We start from the raw sequence: 20,992 nt of genomic DNA on the forward strand, positions 1-20,992 counted from the left end.
CGCTTCCCGTCTTTGGCTTGGCAGTTCAAACAGCGCGAGTTCGAGGGGGAGCGTTGGACAGAGTAGTAGTGACGATGGTGAGGACCCAATAGTAGTGACGATGTTGAAGACCCAAGGGAAAGCTCCGGCGAGTAACGGCGTGAAGATAGGATTCAAAACGGGATAAGGCAACAGGATAGGAGCAACAGCTGCAGTTTGGGGAAGGAGAATGTATCTAGCGCCGGATTCAAAACCAGGTCGTGCATAGAGTTGGGAGTTCCGTTTTCTGTGGTTTGGGCTTTTTGTTAGCCTGGAACCTGACAAAAAAAAAAACATATAATATGCCCTGTTTCTTTAATTTCATTCTTTATTAATTCAACGCAAAAATAAGTTGCAAATATTCAGAGCTTGTTTAAAAATCAAAAGCAATTATTGACAAGACCAACCTCAAACAATAATGTTTATTTGTATTTCATTTAAAGTTCAAATTCACTCTATTTATGCGTTCGATTTTATCTGTTCGACTACGACTTGGTACACTGAATTCAAATGTGTGGTTATTAATTATATATCTATATTTATAAATATCCTGACATCTTTAGATATTTTTCAAATTCAATTTATTAAAAAATTTGCTTAAATTTCGGAGTCTCTTAAAGATACCAGTTCCATTTCATCATAAAAAATTTAGGCATTTCAAAAAAAAATTTAGACCTCACTGTTTAGACTCAAATTTTTTGGAACAGTATCTTTGATGGGGTCATACTCAGAAAGATAAGTGTGAGAACACTAATAACCATGAGAGACAAACTCTTAACACCAGTTATGACATTTTTCAACAGGAAATAAAATCGTCTGGTTACTTTGTTAGGTCCCTAGTCCTTTTCATTATTAGGTCAGAAAATACAAATTTCACAATATCCAACTAACCCTATGTATATAGATCGCAATTCATCCCTAGGTTATTCCTTTTACTTTTCTTAACCTCAATTCAAAGAGGCCATGATTAAAGGAAAAATAAATTATTAATTAAATTAAGTAAACACGGGAGGATTAGAGCTCATATAAAATGAAAAATAAAATTATACACACATAGTTTTGATTGGTTGATGTAAAGTTGATGATTACACATAGATGGCTGTGCCGTATGACCAATTAACAAAGTTGCATATGAGCTTCTTGCAATAAATAAGTATGGTGCAATTGACTCTTTGACTTTATGATTAATCTAATAAATTTAAAGGCCCCCAAAATACAGTTGGATCAAGCTTCACACACACATTAAGACATATCGAATCAAATATTTACACAAGATATATCCTATTCTTCTGTTCATATAGCAGTCTCACTACACCTCTGAAATTCAAATATAATAAGATGACATTTATTTAATTATTAGTAAGTTTCTTAACGTTTACTTTTTTTTTATTCCACCGATAATTTCATAATCAAATAGTAAAATCAATTATGAAAGAAATGTTTACAGAGGTTTGACTCTAGGGAGAAGAAAAACATATCATTTGATTTGAAACTTTGTTCACTATTGAAGTTTTTAGCCTTTTCAAAATATGTCATGAAATCAAAGAGATGAATCCGATTAAACACGATAAAAACAAAAAAATCTAATTTTTCACTTCTATATTATATTAGATGAATATAAATCACAAAAATTTTATTGAATTATTGTGTTGTATATTAAAAGTATTTTTAGATAAGACATTTATCCTATACTTATTTGATATATGTATTTTTTTATATCTAACTGTATATTAATAAAAAATAAAAATATTTTTTCAAACATATTTAAATATTTTCAAATATCATTAATTATCGACATTAATTTTTACATATATTCTTGAAATAAATTAAAAATAAATATATATTATTATTTTGTTAAAACAAAAGTTATATTAAATATTTTATATAATTAAAAATATTAAAAATATTTTTAAAAATAATTTATACTTTAATATAAATAAAAATATTTTATATTTTATAAATATATTATCCTTGTATCTTAAAGGAAATAAAATTAGTATGTCCATATGTTAGGTATTACATCATATCTTGTATCTATGTCCTTATTTCTTAGTTAGATAATATTTGATTAATATCCAATTTAGATTATAAAAAAGGAAAAGTCTAGGAGACCAGCAGTTTTGTTGAATTTTGGCCAGCATGTAACCAGCAGAGGAAGGTGAGCCATTGGATGAAATCTCACACCAATCTCACACCATCAAATCATCATTGATGGGTAGTTGATGGCTAACAATCACAAAAATTGCTGCCCCCTAGTATTGCTCTATAAAAAAATGCTACTTCTAGAGAAGAATGTTCTGTCCACGTTAGCATCTGTCCAAACACATTAGAATATAGCTTTATATATGTCTCTAAGTCAGTCTAACTACCTCAATCTTTTTTTTTTTTACTTTACTCTATATAGTTCTTCCTTGTTTCTTTGAATATTATCGTTGAGAAAAAAAAAATGTTAGAATCTGTGGTGGAGTTCATAACTGAAGCAGCTTCAAGCACTGCTTTCATCTTCTGTTTCTGCAATTTGATCTTCATACTCATTATCCTTGTGGACTTGAAGCCAAGCCTCATAAGTTTTGATCAACAAAAAATTGATCAACTCCATCATCATATTCATCATCACCCCATCAACACAGGTACACAAGGAACAACAACTTCCAAGTTTCTACTCAGAAAAAACAAACCAACTCAACAAGATGAACCTGAAAACGCAGAAGAGAAGAAACCAGAATCTGAAGGTAATAATGATGATGACTTTGGTAATGAGGAAGAGGAAGAAGAGGTTGAAGGGAAGGATGATGAGCTGAGGAGAAAGGTGGAAGAGTTTATAGAGAGAGTTAACAAAGGTTGGAAAGCTGAATATTTTAGCACATAAATACTAATAATAATGTTTATTTGTTGTGGGAAAATTTCATTATTAATTAGGCCTAATTAAGGTTGGAGTATCATAAGAAATCTTATAGTATTACACTATTACTTACTAGTTTGTTCTTTAGTTTTTTTAAACATTTTTAATTAGAATGCTTATGCTATTAAGATTTTAGAAGAAATTAAGTTGTTTAGGAGTGCCTTGAAGGATTCTGTTCAAAAGATGAACAAAAGATGAAGCCAATCGTGATGAAAATAGTATGACTACATTTTATTTATGTGTTTGTTTTTAATGAAGAACTTCACTACTTGTCTACTTCAGATTCAGCACAGAAAAGGTAGCAAAAAAGAAAGGAAAAAAAAAACATATAAATAGCATATATGTTGTGGAGATTCAATTGTTATATATAAGTTTTAGCTTTCTTTTCTGGTTTCTCATAAAGATTGAGTAGTAGTTCCAAGACATTATTTAACCTTTTTCTTCAAACTTTATGAGTAGTCTAGAAAGGTTGTTGCATACTAAATGAAATGGTTAATTAATTTTACTATTTTTTTTTTAAAAGTTAAGCATCTTAAATTTACATCCATACTTAATATATTATATATACATACAATATAATTTATTAATTTCTGAAAATTGCTTCTTAATATAGAAGAAAAGTGTTAGAATTATAGGAAAGTTTTGCTCCTGGTTGGAAATTGGCACCCAAGTCGTTACATATAATATATAATCCCTCTATTTTGTTTGCTGTTTTGAGGTTATCTGACAAGGAAAATCTGAATGAATGTGGTGGTCCAATGAAAAATTGATACTTTCAGATTTGTGTGACTATCCATTTTTGTTAAATCAAAGAGATTTCTTGATACTAAAATACTGTGAAACTGCTGCATAACTACATAGGATAAGACCAAAAAACAGAAATCAAAATAAATAAGAAGAAAAAAAAAAGGAAATTTTGATGTCCTTGTCAGAATAAAAATACATTTTGATACTCCATAAGGATAAATAATGTACACACAAGACGGAATATACTCTGCTGATTTTTGCATGCCTAAAATAAGAAAAAATGAAAACAAAAATAAAGATGAGGATATATACATGTATGTGTGTGTGTTAGTTGGAGTGCTAGCGTTAAGCAAAATCTCAATCAGGTATAGTGGTTGGTAACTTGGTATAATATTGATTGGTAGGTAAGTGAAGACTTGCAATGTCTGCATCATCATTCATAAGTCCCTTTTGCATTTTTTTTCTCATTGACAAAAGAGTAAAATGACAATTAAATTATCAAAAATTTTGATTTCAGACTAATTAGTCCTTTAAAAAAATATATTAATTAGGTCATTCATGATAGTAAGCAATGGACTTATATGTCCTTTTATCAATGAATAGTAAGAACCGAAATAAAATTACCTTATTTTGTTATCTACAATGGTGGACCATATGAACATAAAAACGATATAATTTTAGACACTAAAACGTTTATTATCTTTTGAGTTACTATTCTCTATTTATCACAAATTCTACTAAAATAGGTAAAATTTCACTCCAAAAATTATTTATACAATGATCTTTCATAAATAAACCTGTTACAATGATTAATGATACATATAAACATCACCATTAAATTTTACGTGATGAATTGAGAAAAAAACATCACATGTCCACTATTTGCTATTATAAAGGAACAAAAACAAATTGATACTTTATTTTTTTCCAAAAACTAATTAGTCCAATGTCAAAATACACAGAAACCTAATTATCACTTTACTCAATAAAATTATCATATCTTCCTTCTCCTTTCACTTTAGTACTTCATTCTCTGGAAAAAAGAAACAATAAATAAAAAATAAAATAAAACATTAAGAAACTTCCAAAAGAAAGTTAAGCCTAAACGGCTGATAAGCCATTTTCTTCTTTCACAACAAATAGTATTGTGAAGTTACAAGAGTTCTGAAACACACATCCAATCACATCTTTTAACATCTAATTGCTACAAACAATGAGGCAAGTAAACATCAGAGATACATTATCAGGAGAGCACATACACATGACAAAAACCCTAATAAAACAGTTTCCTAACTGAACAACCTAGAAATCAAAAGAGTAAACTTTTTTGAGTCAAAACCATTTGTGACACTCATCTGACTCATCGAGGTTCTGTATTTGTAAGTTAAATTGTCAGCGTCAGTCAAGCATGAGTGAGTTTGATTCTGCAGAATGCTAACCAATCCGCACCGAGCGATATGCTTTAGCATGGGACCTCCGCATTCGGATGGCTTGGGTTAGACTCCTTTTCAGGCAAAGGTTCTTTATTGTCAGCAGATGAGTTCCGAGAGTCTGGAGCATTGTTAAAGGAAACAATGTTCTCTCCATGTCCATGAAATGCAGTAGGTGTCATAATAGGCTTCACTCCACCAAAACTGACTCGTATTTCCTCGTTGGAGACAACAGGAGTAACGTGTGATGGGGTAATGGTTGATATATGTTCCACCCTAGGCTTCTTCGATTTATGCTCGAGCTGGTGACCGGGGAGAAAACTGCCCACAACAACCTGATGCAGAAGATTAGTGAGAGAAAGTGTCAAGTTGCTCCTAATAAATTCAACAGTTCCAAACTAGTCAATTTTTTACGAATTTATTATGCCAAGTAGCATAATATTATCTTATTCTTTAAGTTATGAAACATCAGATTAGCAAGTACATAAAGATCTTGAATGAACATCCTTTCCGCAGCATGAGGTTTACCTGAACAGGGCCTGCAGCTATCAGCAAACCAGCGAGTCCTCCGCCCATTACTCGACCATCTGGACCTGCTAAAGAGACACTCATCCCGCCAGATCTGCTTCTCGTAACTCCATTCTCAGTAGGCATAAAGGAACCAGACAAGGAAAGAATCTCAAATCGCCCCTTTAAAAGAATCAAATAAGTGTGAGCTTATTTACACATGACACCAACTGTCAGGCTAGAGACTTAAGGGTAAAGAAGGAAGATGACTGAGGCGCCAATTAACAACGCATCGAATCTCTGATTTAAAAAATTGGAGAATATACCACACTCTATGTACTTCTTCAAAATTATTCAGATGGAAATTATGAATATATGGAAACAGGGAAGAAAGGTCAAACCTAGGATATGAGGAAAAGAAACTTAGTCATAAATCATAATCCCGTCCACTATTTTCATTTATGTGATACAAGTTTAATATAGCATCCAATTGGTAATGTCCAAAATCTACGAGGGTACATGCTTTTTGGCCACATACCCAGCAACATACCCAGTATGGGTACGTACTGGATACGGGAACGCTTTTGGGCACTATTAGGTGTGCACCTCACAAAAAAACATTTTTTGTTTTACACAAAAAGATGTTTTGGATAGAGGCATAGAGCTGGGTATGGTTCTTTTTTGTATTTAGTTCAAAATTACATAATTTTGAGTAAATTTTATCTATTTTTTAATTATTTTTATTCTAAAACTAGTTAGATATGCATTTTAAGACATCAAGTTGACTATTTAAATATTTATTTTTTAATTTAAGATTAAATATTTAGATTATTTTAACGTTAGAACTTTCGTATCATGTACAGGATACAAGTACCGTACCCATATTCATGAAACTTAGGCTAAAATTGATGTAAGTGATACCATCCGCTACCACACAAAGTACTGTAAGAGAAGCTGAATTACAAAAAAAAAAAAAGGATATTTCCACAGGCCCGACATAAAATCCAACATATTTCTCCACAAGAAAGCATCGATTGCAAATTATTTTAAAATTCAAAGAATGTGCAGTATATGCATACATTTATCATTTATTCTCAATAACACTTACCGTTCCTTTCTTTGTAAAGACGGAAAAAATTAAGCACATATATGAAGCTTTGAATTTTGGAGTGCATTTGGAAACTCATGAAGGATATCTAACAAGTAAAAGATACAACAGCAGACATACATGGCTGAATATTATTCATAACCAAATTCATTACCAGTACCTCTTCTGTGATTGATTAAATGTTATTTAAACATCTTTTCATTGTTTAAGACAACACACACATTTTCTTTTGGTGCTGATGATTGATGAAACAGGATTGCACTAACCTCATACGTTAAGGTACCCCCAGAAGATGTTGGTTGACGAAGTGTAACATTTGAAATCGTGCCATTTGCAGAGAGAACACATATACCTCGTGATCCTTGTTGAGAAAAAGACATAATTTTCATAGTAACATCCTGAGACAGGCCATAGCAACATCACCAAAAAAAAGAAGAAAGAAAAACACACTACATGCAAATAATTATAACATAACCACCAAGCATCAGGGTTTCCCAAACAAAATCATAATTTGTTCCACTTATTTTTCTTTCAACAGTCCAGCCAATCCAATAAATTATCATCTCTACAATTAATGTTAACGAAAAAAATAATGTGATCAAAGGGAGCTTCCAGGTAAAAGACAAGAGTAAGATAATCTTTCTAATTGAAAACTTTCTCTATAAAATTTGTGGCAATCAGGTTTCAAAGAAAATGAATGGCTGTGTTCTGTATATGGCATTCATGCACAAATCAATAAGAGTGAAACGATAAATTAACTAGTTACTGCCCTTCAGTATATAGAATTCAAGGGAGTTGAATAGAATACCTCGCCAGCATTTACAGTAAGTACATGTGGTGTAAAATTGGCACCAACTGAGTATTGGATTCCCTCACCTACAAAATGGCATATATGGTAAGATGACAGAGTCTGTAGAGAAACTTGTTATCTAATCTAATTCAAATAATAATAATCCTAATTTTGCATGTAATTGCTTCACTAATCAAGTCAAAAAAAGAGCCTAATCTACTATGTGGTACTTAGGGCATTCTAAACGTATGCTTAGCAACAATGTAGTAGATATCATAGCTATACACAAGCTACTTTAGATGTACTCATGCTTTCGCTAAAATTTGTTAAATATTCAACTTTTCTATACTTAATGGCACTATGTACCTCCTTAAGAATGTACAAAGACAAAGAAGAAAACCTCATAAACATAATTAATGAACTGAGATTGACTACAAGTTCAGGTACAGCATTTTCACAGTCAATATAGGAATTGCTAACATGGGAGACAAAGAAGGCACAAAACCGCAGGTAGAAAGGGAAGAGAATAAGGGTCTATTTTGCTTCTTTCACTGTTTTTATTTTCTATATTATTCAGTTTTAGAATTTCATGAAGTAAACAAAGAAAATAGTGAAAACAGCAAAACCTTGTTCCCCAATTTCATCTTCTATTCTTACTATTTTCTTCACCAAAAGTGATTTGAAATATCGGATATGGCGGCGCCATAACGGTATGGCGTAGCGGAATTTGGCCTCGCCGCCATACAGAGGCCACCGCAACATGGTTTTTCACGGCAGGTGAAAAGGCGGCCGCAATTGCGGTGGCGCCAAGGCGGAACGCCATGAAAATGGCGAAAATGGCAGGTTTTTTCGGAATTCTAAAAAAATGAGGGTAGTTGGGTAAATTAGGAAACCCTAAGTGATACATGTAACCCTAATCAGCCTCTGTTATTCAAAAACTTCTCTTCCTCTCTTATTCACGTCAAAAACGTCTCTCCATCTCTGTTCTCTCTTCTTTGTGCCTCCCATCACCGCCGATCTTCGCCGCTGCCCGTCGCCGTTCGCCGCCGCCCCGTCGCCGTTCGCCGCCGCCCCGTCGCCGCTGCTGGTTGTCACCGCCCGTCGCTGCTGGTCGTCGCCACTGCTCATCATCACAGTTCCCTCTTTTTCTGGTTCGTAGTTACATACATTCTTTTTTTTTTTTTCCGTTCAGTTCACTGTCTCCTTCCCTTCCCTCATAAACCTCTCTTCCTCCAATTTTTTTTTCCGTTCAGTTCAGTTCACTATGTCAACTTCCAGACCAGCCCTTGATTCTAATGATACTGAATCAGATGATGATGAGGGGGCAGCGGGACGCGATAATAATCGTGTTAATTTGGATGAAGTTGATGAGAGCTAGAATTTACATGGTTTATTTCATCATTTGTTAGTTTAAAGACATGATGAGACAATGACTTTGGTCTTTCTTTTAAGTTTTTAGTTTTTATGTTCTATGTCTTATGTTTATTTGCTAAATTTGCCATTATATTTGCTGCATTAATTGGATGTCTTATGACTAGAAAAATGATTATATAGATTATATTTTATAGTTTATTATATTTGCAAATTTTCTGCATGTTTTTGTACATATATATGCATTTTTTTAGGTAATCCGCCATTTCTCGCAACACCATCCGCCATTATTTTATGGTGGATTTTTGGCTCACAGCCATGAGCCGCCATCTGCAATAAAAAACTATGCACCAAACATAGGAATTGTAAATAGAAATCATTGAGACCCTAATGGATTAAGAAATTATTTCTTCCCCTTCATTTTAATATTTAAGATCCTCCAAAATTGAAGATACCTTAAATCCTAGCTCTAATTTATAAAGCCTCCCCAACCTATAGGTAATAGTTATGCAAGAAACCTCACCCTCTCCTCCATCTAAACATGCCTTGTGTTCTTCCATGCACTTAACAAGACATTTCACTACATTAAATTGATATACAAAATAAAACATTATCATTCTAAAGCCACTTTTAACATTCTGCAAGTATATACTCAATTGATTGAAAACTTTCCTGACTAAAATTCCAATAATGCAACCCATTTTTTTGACTCGTGCCAATTCAATTGACTAGAAGTATACTAAGTCACATAGGTTAAGTACTATACTCAATCAGTTGAACATGCAATAGTTTATTTAGGTCTAATTGTTTGCATGGCTAGGTTAAGACACTTTTTTCGTCCATGATAAAGGAAAATAAAGAGTACCATATGCTATCTGAAACAACAACAAAAAAAATTTCACTTTTCAACCACAAAAACAAAATATCCTCATCCATCTCACCACTTATATTTGTAGTTTGTAGATCTGAAAAGGAATCTAAGGGTCCACTCCTATTCCCCACCCTACCACCCAAGATAAACTCTATTATTACAAAACTGAAAATCAATTCCAAGAAACAAACTAGCAACTATTAACTACTAAAAACACAGATCACAAAAGGTAACTCCCAAACTCCAAACGATTACCTCCAAATTAATTAGATCTCAAAGGGTTGAAAACAAATTATGATATTCCTCAAAAAATGAGGTAAATGACAAGAGCCACTTCAGGTAAGAAAAATGCACTCATTTATTACTTTCATATACTCAATTCTCAACCACTACAAATGTAACAGTATAAAAGCAAAACTAAAAATTAAGGAACACAATAAGTAACCAATCTTAAGACATAAAAGATCCTTTAAACTCAAAGGTCAAAATTCAAAACAAGATCAAACTAAGTAAGAGCTATATATAATTTTACCTGGTCCTGGTCCTGGACTTTGAAAGTCAAACTTATATGATGACTTCTTGATGGACTCAACAGGCTTCCCTCTACCCCTTTTCCAGGCTGAGAACTCTCCCGTCAACGGAATTGATGCCGATATCGGCATCGGCGACAGCGCCCCAGCTGCTGCCGCCGCCGTTGGCTTCCCATCCGGTCCATACTTCCTAGGCCTTCCTCTCTTCTTCTTCCCATCGGTCCCCGTCGCTGGCACCGGCGTGGAGGCACCGGAAAAATCTAAGGTCTCAACTCTGGGTGCCACGTGGAAGCTCTCTGGGGCACTAGCATCACCTACCACTGCATGCCCAGCACCAAAATTCTCTTTTTCTTCCATTTTTATGTTAATCAAAGGAAAACTAAGACACTCCAAAAGCTTAAAAACTTGCTTAAACCCTCAACATTGAAGATTCAAGCGTTTTCAAGCTCAAAACATAAAAAAAAATCAGGAAAAATAATTGTTCTTTAAGGGAAAGAAATGTCAAACTTCGGCAACAGTAATAGATTCGAATGCGAGGAAAAATTTACAATCTGAAGGGAAACTTCAGAAACGTAATCTTTTGTTGAAAAGTTGAAGACCCAGAAGAGAAATTGGAGGCGCTTGAGCTTGGGGTTCCGAGAAAATCGCGATGATGTGAGCTCAAATCCTCACCATTGCAGAGAAAATCGAAAGCTTCGAGATTAACAGAATTTTATGAAAAAAAATTGTACAATTACAGAGAAAAATACAGACTCTGGCGCACAAATTCTCCAGAGTTGATACACGAATTTTAGGGTTTTGCAGGAAAAGGTGGAGTAAATAAATAAAGTAGAAAGGGGAAAAATTGGAAAAATTAAATAAATGTTTAAAATAAAGTAATTAAATATTGTAAATTTAATTATTAATTAATATTTTAATTGTTAAATTCAAAGTATAGATTTTGGTTAAGAAATTGTTTCACGTCCGTCTTGGAAATTTAATAAAGTTGATTTAATAAATGGCTGTGAATGCGGATGCTTAATTTGAATAGCATTAAAAAAATATGTAATATTTTTGAAAAGGAAAGAAAATGCCTTTTTTATATAAAACTAGCATTTATTTAGTTAAAGGTATTTCTTTAAAGAAAAATTTCAAAGCTGTAAAGCTAGGGTTGGAGCCACTGCATTACCTCAACTACTGACAATTTCTTTGTCTTTTCAGTTTCAAAAAAGTTGACCAAGCAACTCAAATGGATGAATTTATACAACAACAACAACAACAAAGCCTTGTCCCACTAAATGGGGTCGGCTACATGAATCAAACGACGCCATTGTGTTCTGTCATGTAGATCTCGTCTGACCACCTCATGGATGGTCTTCTTAGGTCTTTCTCTGTCTTTCGCCCTTTGTCCATCTTCCATCTCATCCACCCCCCTCCTGACTGGATGTTCTATCGGTCTTCTTCTCACATGTCCAAACCACCTGAGACGCGATTCAACCATCTTTGGTTTTGTGATTCTACTGTATTTGCCACTGCAAGCGCTGAAGCGCATGCTCTCTCCTCTCTTGCTTTTTTAATTTCCTCCCTCATTCTCTTGATACATGTTCTATCCTTTTCACTTTATCTTCCTCATTCACAGCTTCTGTTGAACAAAAGCTCCAAACCTACTTTTTCCAATTTATAAGAATAATAATTAATAATCAATATAATTAAAAATGGGCGCAATTCATGCTTACCAGAAAATTTGTTGAGACTTGGTAAGCGATGATGCCTGCCCCTATATTTAGGTGCTCTATTCTCCCTTTATGTAACGTAACTGATATTATGGTAAAAATCAGCTACTTGCTCCAAATTTTGTATTATTAGGTGAGCTGAATTGTACACATCATATATACAATCTTGATTTGGAAAAGAAAATTATAAACAAAGACATGGTCAAAGCTCGAAACAGTGTCCCGCATGTTCTTGCTTTCATAATCCATTTAAGAATGTAAAATCCAAACACTGTTTTCCATATATTATCAGAACACGATGATTAAAAAAAATTCAGATGAGACTGCATAATCTCATATTAGTTGGTTTCACAACCTAGTTCTACGTCCACATCTTGTATACACACAATCAGGAAGCCAATTACAATTGACTCATGATTAATGATTTTAGAATAGATGATGAAAACAAGACAACCAAAGAATCATTGTAAGACAAAACCAAGACGTCTTTCTTCAAAGGAATATTCAATGTCACGGACCAATTCACCACCTCCAAAAGCAGGAGCTGGAGTCATGACCATCTTCATTGGAACTGAAACAGTGGAAGGTGTAGAAGGGACAGGAATTGGCATTGCCTTTGGTGTTCTATTCTCATCATCCACCACAATAGCAGCTGTCTTTGAGGGAGTAGAGAATGGCATATTGTTAAGTGAAATTGTTTTCTGCAACTTCTCACTCTGTATATTCAATTCATCCTTGGAATTTGCCATATTGGTATTTGATGATACTTTCGAAGTGATAGGCGAAAAAGGCTGTCGAGCAAGAGGTGGTGGTTCTATGTCACGAGTGCTCCCGGCACCAAATGAATACTTTTTTACAGGAACACCAGCAATATCTAGTCCTCTTCTAGCTACATAAACATGGGGAGAACAAAGAATATTAAAATAATAGTTCTAAATGCATATGTTTGTTCAACTTATGGAAGACAAAAACACCAACATGAAAGTTACGTGTGTTGACTTGTCTTCTATGTTAATTAAAATAATGCACAAACCATTATTTAATAAAGGAAAACAGTAGAATTTAAAGAAATACCTGATGATAAACATGAAACACCATCATCCAAGTAATTCTGCTCAACTTGGTGTGCTTTATCAGTCTTTCTTGCAACACGAGAATTAGCTTTTGAATCAGGTTTTGGAGTTTGAATCATTGCTCCTCCGAGGGAAACTCTTCGACTAGCTGCCCCACCAGTTGACATCCTAGGTCCCTTTTTTACACTCTGGGGCTTCGAAGGGCTCGGTTTTGACCCATATAGTGCCTCCTGTTCCGCTATCATTTGTCCCTGAAGTTTCTTCAGATCCTGATATAGAAAATAAATTTAGATGTTTTGAAGAAATAACAAAATATATATTTATTGTATATACTTATTCATTGATTGATACAACTTTGTGAAGATCTCAAAAGTAAGTTACACTACTAAGGTTTTGAGTAAGATGCCCATACCCGCTGCTTGCGGCGTTCTTGCTCTTTCTTTTCCCGTAATATGTTGTACTCTTCCAGCATGGAGAGCAGGCAAATCTAGAAAGCCACACAAAAGCAGGAATCATTTTGCAGCAAATTTATTTGAGCAACCAAACCAAATATTCTTATAAAAAAATGGTAATGATAAAGTAGAAAGAGAACTTACACCATCATAGGTGAACTGAATGCCTTTTTCCTTTTCCCATGCTAAAGTTTTTGAAGTCAATGCATCTACCATTGCTATTTGCAAGAGAGAGAAGTTAGATTTTAGAACAGGCACAATCATCTTTTATGCAGGAAGCAGATGAGAATGTTTAGCAGAGAAATGTTGAATGATGAATGTAGTGGAATAAGAAAGGAAAAACAATATCATTAGACCCATAATTTAAACCAGTACTGTTAATTTTGGTATGCAGAATATTGATATCGGCTCATTTTGGCAGTGGCACCTCTCCGTACAAAAATTAAGTCAAATTCACACAGAATTACGTAATGTAGTCCACTGAATCTATTTCAAGTGCAGGTTCCTTTTTCCAATTTTAATCTTGTTGCTTTATATCACTTAGTGATAATATAGTTACAAATCACCACAAATAAAGATACCATAAAGATCTATAAAATACCTGGGATTTTATTAACCAAGGCACGTGCTTTCTCAGCTCGCTTGAGAGTAAGATGAGCACCTCTCCCAGCATTGTATCGATTGTCATCCTGGAATATTAAGAAAATGTCGTAAGCATGAACTGAAAAAAAAAAAGTTGAAATGGAATGGTGGCAGGATGATGCAGGCAACTAACCCTGTTGTATTCCTCAAGCCAAGACTCCTCATCACAGGCTCCCAACCATTTCTCAACCTTTTCAAGTATTTCTTTTCGGCTTAAAGCTTCCTCTTTAACTTGAGCAATCTGAACTTCAATTTGTTCAAGCACACAAGCAGGGTCCACAGTTCCTGCAAAGAGACAGGCTTTATAAGTTTCCAAAGGAAATAGTATTGTGTCCAGAAATTCCTTAGTATAAAGTAGTACTTACCGGACTCTATAGCTTCAACAGCATATTCAACAGCACTATCTATTTCTGGAACCAGATGAGTCTTTCGACATATCTCCTCTAGTTCTGTTCTCTTCTTCAAAACAAGCTCTTTCATTTTGCTTGATTTTAACTCTTCTAATCTTGATACTTCTGCTTCAACCTGCGTGAAAATTATTACTTCGCCATGAACTCAACACATAGCCAAAACATGTAGCTTTACAAATATTTTAGTCAAGTAACTTATAACTCACACATTTGATGAAGTCCACAGACAAGGTGTTAGTTTCAGTTATTTCATGTTCTGAAGCAGCTATGTTACATGTAACATTCTGAAACATCTGTTGCTCTTCAATAGGTGTATCCATCAAGTTCCAGAGCTCCAACATTGATGTTGCAAGATCTTGGAGCTGTCAAATCAAAGCAACTTTGACTATCAACCAGAAAGGAAAGAACACAAAATTCAATTCACAAAGTGACAGAATAAGTCTTTACCTTCTGCATTCTCTGCAATTTTACTTCGCGTAGTTCTTGTATAGCAACAGCCAATCGTTGGATGGTATCATTACTTACACTGTTAGATCCTTCTGATTCGCCTAAGCTGGGATGGATTTCATTGATTATCTGCTTAAAGTCTAGACCAAGCACTGAGCATAGAGAGTTCAACGTATACAGGTGCTCCTGGACCTTTTTGAGGCGACTACTCTGCATTCAAAAAGAAGATACAAGCCTCATTAGCTTTATATACAGTATCTAGAGAAGATGCTGTAAGTTGATCAAACAGTAAAATATGAACTAAAGCAAACATTACCTTTTCAATCTGAAGTGCCTGCAGCTGTTTGTGCAGATCTTCAAGTTTTCTCAAGGACAAATCAATTTCATCTACAACAGCTGGAATATATTCTCTTGGTCCATAAATCTCCATTGAGATAACTTGAATTTGCTCGTGAACTTCTATAAATTGATTTCTACGCTCAGACTTCCTTTTACGCATCTCCTCCAACTGTGGCAGAATTCTTGCATGCTCTTCCTTTAAACTTCCAGCATTTTGATCAGACTAGAAAACAACAGAGATAAAAATCATATTATTAGTCTTAACCAATATATCACTATATCAGATAAGAGAGGATGCAAATTTCTTTTAAATGCTAATTTACCACTTTCAATTACGGTCAGATAAATCATGTCATTATGCACAGTTTCACTCAGAATCTCTTTGGCAAAGCCCATCAGTCAAAACACAGCCACACTAAAACGAGAATAAGAAAATTAGCAATTCATGAAACATCTCTAACCTGCCTAGTATGGACTGGTCGCTCCCCCATTGCTGAACAGATGGCTGCAAGCTCTGCCTCGCAATCAGCAATTGCCTGCCTTAATTGAGCTCTATTACGATTGGCATGATCAACCTTCCTTCTATATACTTCTAGGCACTCTTGTTCAAGCTCAAAAAGCATTCTATCTCTCTCAGTCTCATTCTCCCCGACTTCATCCCATATTATCTGGTAATTAAATAAGGAAACCCATGAGATTTTCTTCAAAGTCTCTCTGTATATTCTTCAATTCATCTGCTGGTGGGGGAGGATACCGCAGAAAAGATAACTGCAGAAAGCATGAATGAATGTTTTTACCTGAAGTTCATACAAGAGGGACCCACAAGTTGTTTCAGCTTGCAAAAGGGGATCACTTTGAGGTTGAGACATTTTGGAACACTTCTACCTGCCAAAACACACTCTGATAAGTCATAAATACTTGCAAAAGTTTAAGACACAAATCCCCGTTGTAAATTTGACTTCGAATTAATGGGTCACATTGACAGATATGGAAATCAAGTAAATACTTGCAGCAACAGGAAAGCAATTTCTAATTTTTACAAATAAATAAGTTTTTTTCTCAAAGGAAAAAAACTGCTTTCAACTAATCGATCCTAACTGTAGAAAGGAAATTAGTATCAATTTTGACTGAGGTCCAAATGCAATAACTGTAGTCTATGCTTAAGAGGTAGCCATCATTCCCGCACAAAAATAAGTAATTCGGAACCCTAAACCCACACCGATTAACACAATGATGGCTCCGAGGGAGCAAAACAGCTCAACACTAAGGAAGAAAAAACAATACTCCACTACCAACACTGCAGCAAAAATGGCAGATCCCTAGAACTTAAATTTTATGAATCCCACCGTATCAAATGGAGAAACGAACACCAGTAAACAAATCAAAAACAGATAATTGAATCCCGAAACTTTAATTTCAAACTTATTTTAAGAATAGAAAGGAAGAGGAAGAGGGGGAAAAACGCGCACGGGTTTGTTCTATCAATCTGATTCAGAGAAACGCTAATATCGATCTGAGCTGGAGAGAAACATGAAACTAGCTACATTTTTCAAAACCAAATTCGAACGCTTCCGAATTTTTTTTTATTTTTACTTTATTTTAACATCTGAGGCATTTCGATCTCGCAGTGTTAGGGTTTTTTTTTTTTTTTGCTACTTCCACTTCCCCTACCCTCCGAAACAGAACAGAATCTCAAATGTTAAATAACTGAAAATCAGTGAATGGTGTGAGTGGAAACTAACCTGAACAACAACAACAAGAAAACACAAATCAAAAATGATTTGACTGAATTTCTTCGTGATTCGATTTTTCTTTTGTCGAAGAGGAAGAGGGAAAACGATTGGATATTTTTCAGAGAGAGAGAGAGAGAGAGAGAGAGAGATAGTCTTTTGTTGAAGTAAGGGTTTTTGATTTGAAGTTTGAATTTGATGAGAGCAGGAAGGGGGGGAGGGAAAGTAGCCGTTATGATTTGGAGGGGACCGTTGACGAGCGCTTTTGGATCCATTTTGATTTCCATTTATTTATTGCTTTCTGTCTGTTATGTTACCTGCTTTGTCCAAAGTCCAAACAATTCCAAATTAAAAAGATTTTTAAAAAAATAAGTAGAAAAATAATAAAATAATAAAATGAAGACTTAATCACTATTGATATTGTAATTTTTATTGTTTGTGAATATTATTATCTTAATTTAAAAATAAGTAAATATTTATCTTTTTACTTTATAACTTTCTCATTCTAGATAAATTTATCCAAAATAGTTAACTACATGGGTAAAAAATTATTAATTTATTTTTTTATAAAATTTAATTTTAATTTATTTTTTAAAAAATAAAAATTTCCAAAAAAAATCTAATTCTAAGACTGGTTTGTTGTGTTGAGTTGTGAGCCATGACTTTGTATGATTATAAAGTGAGATATATTAATGAAAAGATTTTGAATTTCAGGAGAATGTGAATTTTTGGATAGGAGACAGAGAGTGCTTAGTGCTTACATTTCGATTTCATTGCATTTATTCATTGTGTTTTAGTAAAGTAACGCCCTTAAAGTGTTAAATATAATTACTATATTACTATATATAGGGCTTTTTATTATACAAATTGAAGTTGTACAAAGAGTAGGGATGTCAATGGAATGGGGCGGGGCGGGGGCGGGGGATGTCTCCCTGCTCCCCATCCCCGCCCTCAGATTTTGTCCCCGTCCCCGCCCCGATCCTCGCCGTGGGGAGATAATTGCCCCCATCCCCATTCCCCGCGTTCCCCGTGTTCCCCGCGGGTCCCCATTCCCCATCTCTTTATGTTGAATATTTATATGAAAATTACAATAAAAATTTTAAAAAATATAAAAAAAAAAAGACAAAACATTATTACAACACACAAACATACATGTCTTATCCAAGATTACAACTTACAAATCAAGAAATATAAAATAAGAAATCATAATCCATAAAACAAAATTTTAAAATACAACTTCCATTCTTAAAAAAAGCCATAAAATAAAGTCTTCAACTTCCAACAAACAACTCCATGTTCTCTGTTAAAATACAACACAAATATGAATATGTTAACATACATCATAAACAAGAATATCATATATTTAATATGAATTTGACATAATAAAAAAATAATTACCTAAACTCCTAAATCCCCATATCCATCACATAGTCCCAAGGAATTGGAATTTTCGACCCTGATTTATCTATATTATATCAACCAACAATTTACAAGAGTTAAATTTAACATGAAATTGAAATTTAATACAAAATAAAATTTGAGTTATTAGTACTTTTACCTGAAGAGTGTATCCAGTGCTGAGTGCAAATTAACGCCTCAACAAGTTCACAATCCAATTTATTGCGATGTGGATGTATAACTCGACCACCGGTGCTAAAAGCAGACTCTGAGGCAACAGTAGAAATAGGAATGGCTAGAAAATCTCTTGCAATCTTTTGTAAAGTTGGATATTTCACTCCAATATTTTTCCAGTAGCCCAAAATGTCAAATTTTTCCAAATTTGTTTTATCTACCATAACACTCTCTTCCAAATAGAAATCCAACTCAGTTTTCGCGGCGCAGTCTTCAGATGTATCTTCCACAAATTGCAAGTAGATAGATTTAAATTTTCTCTTTGAAGATCCTTCATCATGTCCAACATCCAAAGTAGAAGCTGAATTATGATCATTTGTTGCTCTTCTTTTAACCCTAGCCTTAAGTTGATATTCACATACTAATTCTTCCATCATTTTCTTCACCTTGCTCAGATGATTCTCACTTTGAGATCCATATATTTTAGGAAAAAAATTTCAATAACTTCATCTTATACCTAGGGTCTAAGATAGCTCCCACAGCCATGACTTCATTAATTTGATCCCAATACTTTTCAAACTTACTAATCATATTTGTTGCCATTCTATGAACTATCTCATTTGAACTACACAACCACTCATTCAATGTCAATCTCATTTCACACACCTTGGGAAAGTACAAATTTGTCGTTGGATATAAAGTGCCAGAGAATAATTCAGTCACACTATAAAAGACTTCTAATTTATCAACAAGTTCATTTGCCATTTCCCACTCATCATCAGATGGTACAACTTTATACAGAGATTCACGGTGTCTTAAACGCTCAAAAACTTCTCTATATGGCAAAGCAGAGGCAAGCATTAGATAAGTTGAATTCCATCTAATTCTACAATCAAGTGCAAGCTTTCTCCTATAATTAATATTCAATTGCCTACAAGTCTCTACAAATTTTTCTTCCCTCTTCTGTGTTGCAACCCAAAAAGAAACACTATCTCTGATTTTTTCAATAGAACCATAGATTGCATTCATGCCATCTTTCACAATCAGATTAACAATGTGAGCACAACAACGCATGTGAAAAAATTCCCCTCTCTTAACAAAGTTAGATGGTGAAATCTTATCAAGCAAAAGATGAATCATGGCATCATTTTTACTACAATTATCAACCGTTAAAGTTGATAATTTTCTATTTATGTTCCAATCATACAAGGAATTCACCAAAGCATCACTAAGAACTTCAGCAGTATGAGGTGCAGGCACATATGCAAACCTAGAATAATGTAAATATAATAAACAATCATGACATTAAAAAATCAAATATTTAAAAGATGCTAAAAGCATAAATAATACCTTATAAGTCGACATTGCAAGTTCCAATCATCATCAATAAAGTGAGCCGTAATCGCCATATAGCCTTTGTTTTGACAATCAGCACTCCACATGTCAGTAGTTATAGCAATGCGGCTTGAATTTTTTCCCAACAATTTTAGAAGCTTTGCCTTTTCAGCTTCATACATCAACATCATTTCTCAATGTATTTCTTGTATAAAATTTGATCAAAGGTTGAGTCTCAGCCATAAACTCATGAAAACCCACTTGTTCAACAAATGACATAGGGTGTTCATCCCTAATAACCCATTTTGTGAGTGCTCGTCGTGCTGCCTCTTGACTAAATGTGAAGTTTCCAACCAAAAGTGAATCCGTTGGCCTTCCCGTTCCTGTAGAACCTGATGATTGTTGCACTGTTTTTAATATTGACTATTTTGGTCCCCTAACAGTACGAATCGGGCAAATTCTAATGTGATCATGCAAGTGCTTAGTTCCTTGCTTCGTGTCACCTCCAATCTTTCTTTCGCAATATTTACATATTTCCTTCCACTTTCCATCTATTTTCTCCCTCCTAAAATGTTTCCAAGCCTCAGATGTTAATCCTTTTTTGTTAGGACTGTTTTGCACTTCTTGGCTAACTTCTTGTCCTCCCTCTTAAGCTAAAATCGGATGTGATTTTTGTAGTGGTGAATTCCAGAACAGGTAAATTCCCCCTCTCCTTTCGGGAACTCTCTTCTCTAGGGATTCCAATTCTATTTCTATTGACTCTTCCATGGGTGTTTTGTATTGCTACAACAAAAAAAGTTTTGGTAACTTACTTACAGATTGTATCTTAAATAAAAGAAACATCAACATCCTTTAAGCTAAGACTAAGGGATGGGGGGAACACTACCGATCCTGAGACAGACGACGAAGCTACATCGATTACAAAAAAATCTGAGTCAGTGGTGGCTTGTCAGATTTGCTGGATCTTTTCCTCTCTTTTTCTTTTAATCTTTTGATGACTACTGCT

At 34.2% G+C, this 20,992-nt stretch overlaps 3 protein-coding genes across 3 annotated transcripts; 1 reads left to right on the plus strand and 2 right to left on the minus strand.

Moving 5' to 3' along the window:
• Positions 1-2,388: 2,388 nt before the first annotated feature.
• Positions 2,389-3,180, plus strand: LOC112711146 (uncharacterized). Its single transcript, XM_025763719.3, has one exon. It carries the CDS (start codon positions 2,465-2,467, stop codon positions 2,885-2,887), a length of 423 nt encoding a protein of 140 aa, XP_025619504.1. The 5' UTR covers positions 2,389-2,464; the 3' UTR covers positions 2,888-3,180.
• Positions 3,181-4,762: 1,582 nt separating this feature from the next.
• LOC112711148 (AT-hook motif nuclear-localized protein 6) lies at positions 4,763-12,110 on the minus strand. The gene is made up of 6 exons (XM_025763721.3): positions 11,990-12,110; positions 10,277-11,917; positions 7,521-7,588; positions 6,979-7,110; positions 5,626-5,787; positions 4,763-5,432 (listed from the first exon to the last, which is right to left on the minus strand). Exons 2-6 carry the CDS (start codon positions 10,629-10,631, stop codon positions 5,130-5,132), a joined length of 1,020 nt encoding a protein of 339 aa, XP_025619506.1. The 5' UTR covers positions 10,632-11,917; positions 11,990-12,110; the 3' UTR covers positions 4,763-5,129.
• A 75-nt stretch (positions 12,111-12,185) lies between these two features.
• On the minus strand, positions 12,186-17,368 carry LOC112711147 (65-kDa microtubule-associated protein 3). Its single transcript, XM_025763720.3, has 13 exons — positions 17,092-17,368; positions 16,147-16,234; positions 15,811-16,017; positions 15,327-15,572; positions 15,011-15,220; positions 14,770-14,925; positions 14,519-14,678; positions 14,287-14,438; positions 14,113-14,200; positions 13,656-13,729; positions 13,472-13,546; positions 13,061-13,328; positions 12,186-12,875 (listed from the first exon to the last, which is right to left on the minus strand). The coding sequence occupies exons 2-13, from the start codon at positions 16,216-16,218 to the stop codon at positions 12,448-12,450; spliced, it is 2,136 nt and encodes a 711-aa protein (XP_025619505.1). The 5' UTR covers positions 16,219-16,234; positions 17,092-17,368; the 3' UTR covers positions 12,186-12,447.
• Between the last annotated feature and the right edge of the window lie 3,624 nt (positions 17,369-20,992).

This window comes from Arachis hypogaea, chromosome 9, assembly GCF_003086295.3.
Source record: "Arachis hypogaea cultivar Tifrunner chromosome 9, arahy.Tifrunner.gnm2.J5K5, whole genome shotgun sequence".
NCBI lineage: Eukaryota > Viridiplantae > Streptophyta > Magnoliopsida > Fabales > Fabaceae > Arachis > Arachis hypogaea.